We start from the raw sequence: 3797 nt of genomic DNA on the forward strand, positions 1-3797 counted from the left end.
AAAATGTTGGTATCTATAGTTCACCAGCTGATTCCCCATCTTCATTTGCAATTATCAGAAGTTGATGGATTTAGGAGTAGGATTCGTAACAATTTCATTTTTGAGTTTGAGATTGTTTTTCATGGCTGTCCAAATGCTGGGAATGGTTGAGTTTGTTCAAGTAGTGATATCATTGTGGGTTTAAGATGCAAATAAATCTCTCTCTCTCTTTGTCTGTTGCTGTCTCTCTGTGTCTCACTCACTCACTCACTCACTCACTCACTCACTCACTCACTCTCGCTCTTTCTTTCTCTCTCTCTTTCATGCTTTTCAAGTCATTTATTCAACTAGAATAACAACGTTTAAATTGCTTATGAAAAGCAAAAACGTAATTGTCAAACAAGTGACTCCTACACAAGTGTACAATAAAGTTGTGTTTGTAAAACTGAAGACTCTCTCTGTCTCCCCCCCCCCCCCCCCCCAGCGTGTCAGTGCCACCCGTTGGGCGCGGTGGGCGGCTGGTGCAACCAGACCTCGGGTCAGTGTCTGTGTCGGGACGGCGTGACCGGCCTCAGGTGCAACCGCTGCGCCCCGGGGTTCAAGCAGGGCCGGTCCCCACTCAGACCCTGCATACGTAAGACACACACACACACACACACACACACACATACATGCATACGCACATGCACATGCAAGCACACACACACACACACGCGCACACATTTGCACACACCCACACTCAAGTGTCTTTGGTTTATGAGGACCTCCCGGGCTGTGTTAACCTATTTAAGGGGACCATAATGAAACCTTGGTTATCCCGGGACGCTTGGAGTCACCCCGGGCTGTGCTGGACGTCCCGGGTCCAGGGGACTCTCTTTGAACCTCTGGTTGTTCTTGGGCCTGAAGTGGGTCAGTCTCCTGTCGCCCCTTTAGCAAACTTCCACTCGGTATGAAAGCAGCCGACTACGGATCAGACTCATTTGACCGGATCTCGGTCCACCCCTCACGTCCCTGGAGACGATGTCTCCATGGTGACGATGAAAATGGGCTTTTACTATGAGCCCCCCCACCCCCCCCTCGTTATAGCTACGGGATCAGCGCGAGATCAATCTCCCGCCGTATGTCCCACTCGCCGGGTTTGGTGCCAGCGTCCGCCGCCGAGGGCTAGCGCTGAGGGCTAGCGCTGAGGGCTAGCGCTGAGGGCTAGCGCTGAGGGCTAGTGCTGAGGGCTAGCGCTGAGAGCTAGCACGCCCAACTGACAAGCCGCCACCGGCGCTAATCCACGTGCGCTTCCTTGGCTAATCGCACGCGAGTGCCGACAAGTACGCACGGCGGGCGCGGCTGTGCGCCGACACGGACCTAAGCCCCCCCCCCGTCCCTGGTGTCACAGGGACGAGAGAGGGAGAGAGAGAGAGAGAGAGAGAGAGAGAGAGAGAGAGAGAGAGAGAGAGAGAGAGAGAGAGAGAGAGAGAGAGAGAGAGAGAGAGAGAGAGAGAGAGAGAGAGAGAGAGAGAGAGAGAGAGAGAGAGGTGGGCAAGGGGGAGCTATTGGTGGCGGCTTTCACACCTGTCGTGCAGCTCAGCCCCTCTGCCACCCACTCTGTCCGAGCTCCCCCCCCCCCCGACGTTGGAAGGGCCCAGACCCATAACTCTCGCGGTGAAAGCAGCGACTGAAAGATAACCTTGTTTGTTTTTACTGCCAGGCCATCTCCCAGGCTATGTATAGCCGTCTTCCACCTTCAGCACGGCCGCGCAGGCACACACGCACACGCACGCAGGCAGGCAGGCAGGCACGCGCACACACACACACACACACACACACACACACACACACACACACACACACACACACACACACACACACACACACAGCTACTTCTTGTACGGATGGAAAGGTGAGCGAATGACAACAAGGCTCATCCTGATATTGACAGTAGTGTGTGTGTGAGTGTGTGTGTGATTGTGTGTGTGTGTGTGTGTGTCTGTGTGTGAGGGTGTGTGGGGGGGGGGTACGACTCAATATTACCAAAAGGTTAACTTAATACAATTTGTTGCCTTGAGAATGCCCTCGAAGAATCTGTTCCTTCACACACACAAACACACACACACATGCACACACAGACACACACACACATACACAGTGGGCTTAAAGGGAAGCTTCATGTTGGCCTATTGATAGCTGTGCACACATGCCGCATAGACACACACACCGCACACCTCTTTGATGTCAAATAAATGGGGTCTAGTTAGGTGTGTGTGTGTGTGTGTGTGTGTGTGTGTGTGTGTGTGTGTGTGTGTGTGTGTGTGTGTGTGTGTGTGTGTGTGTGTGTGTGTTGAGGGAGTGTAGGGTGTCACTGTCCCAGTTTTGTCAGAGAGAACAGGAAAGGTACGGGACAGTTGATTCTATACGGTTTATCTGTTAGACAGACGGACAGACAGACAGACAGACAGACAGACAGACAGACAGACAGACACACGATTCAGTAAATTGCTATGAATTTACATTTAGCCTAAAGATATTACACTTACTGTCATTTATAAAGGATACATGTTTAATTGTTATGATGTTTTAATACAGCAATTCAATTAATTAACTGCGTTTTAATCATGTTGACAACCTCAATGTCTGCAATAATATATCATTATTATTATTAGTGTAATTTATAAAAAGGTTGTATTATAAACTCATTAAATAATTTGTTTTAAATACATAATGGTCGTGTAGAGACAACTTCACTGTCCTCATGCACATGTTGGCACAGACAGACACACACGCGCGCACACTCACTCACTCACACCCACACACACACACACACATGTGAACAATTGGCAGCACACAGAGACCAGTGGTTGGTGAACAAGTCTTTGCAGCAGCAGCAGCAGCAGCACACAGACACATGGCAGATGTTTGCCCGGGGCGAACGCTATTGGCCAAATCACTCTAACATGTGCTGCTGAGATTGAATGGGAACTGTGTGTGTGTGTGTGTAGGTGGGTTTGTCTTTGTGTGTGTGTGTGTGTGTGTGTGTGTGTGTGTGTGTGTGTGTGTGCATACCCTGCATTTGCGTGGAACCTTGTCAAAGCATATACATCTAATGCCATAAAAAAAGACCACACACCTCTCAAACATACACGCACACACACTGACATTTTTGACATATGCTTATCTTCTGCAAGCAAGGGCATTCCCGACCCTCTGAGGCATTCATGCATACCTTACATGTTCCCATTCTTGGCCTCTATCCCTTTAAAACACACACACACACACACACACACACACACACACACACACCACAGTGTGCAAGAACCTGCCATCACCGTAGGAGACAAAGACAATCTGTTTGGAAGACGAGCCCCAAAGATATTGTTTATACACCCCTCACCTGTCTGTCTGTCTGTCGGTCTGGTCTCTGTCTGACTGTCTGTCTGGCCTCTGCTGTCTGTGTTTACGTTTGCAGGAATTCAAGAGGTCGCCCCTACCCCGGTGTTCCAGCCGCAGTACAGCATAGGTAAGAGAGCTGAGGGGCAGCAGAGAACACGCAGAGACTCCGCTGCCTGCTTGTGCGGAGATCATTCATTTATATTAAGGCGATCGTATAAATAGCGCGAGTTCATTTAAAATACAAAATAAACAGCGTAAAAGTTACGCTTTTGCCTATAAATTATTCTAATTGTGCTTACATTACAAGATCTTGTCGTTATCCTCGATCGTAATTGGGATAATTGGATGCGACCCCATGCCAATTGCTGCTTTGTGAATGATAGTATGAGTTCCTTATGCAAACACACTCGGTGTGTCTCTTGGCATAAGTAAATGTG

General features: G+C 49.2%; 1 protein-coding gene across 1 annotated transcript in view; it reads left to right on the forward strand.

Moving 5' to 3' along the window:
- The window catches only part of LOC311377408 (netrin-3-like), a gene marked incomplete at both ends in the record, with an annotated part of 8195 nt that extends 4708 nt beyond the window's left edge, over positions 1 to 3487 (forward strand). Inside the window, 2 exons of the mRNA XM_084491304.1 lie at positions 464 to 613; positions 3437 to 3487. Coding sequence (XP_084347430.1) covers positions 464 to 613; positions 3437 to 3487 — 201 coding nt within the window. The remainder of the gene's footprint in view (positions 1 to 463; positions 614 to 3436) is intronic.
- Positions 3488 to 3797: the final 310 nt, after the last annotated feature.

The sequence above is a fragment of the Micromesistius poutassou genome, assembly GCF_964030765.1.
Source record: "Micromesistius poutassou genome assembly, contig: SCAFFOLD_1424, whole genome shotgun sequence".
In the NCBI taxonomy this organism is placed as follows: domain Eukaryota; kingdom Metazoa; phylum Chordata; class Actinopteri; order Gadiformes; family Gadidae; genus Micromesistius; species Micromesistius poutassou.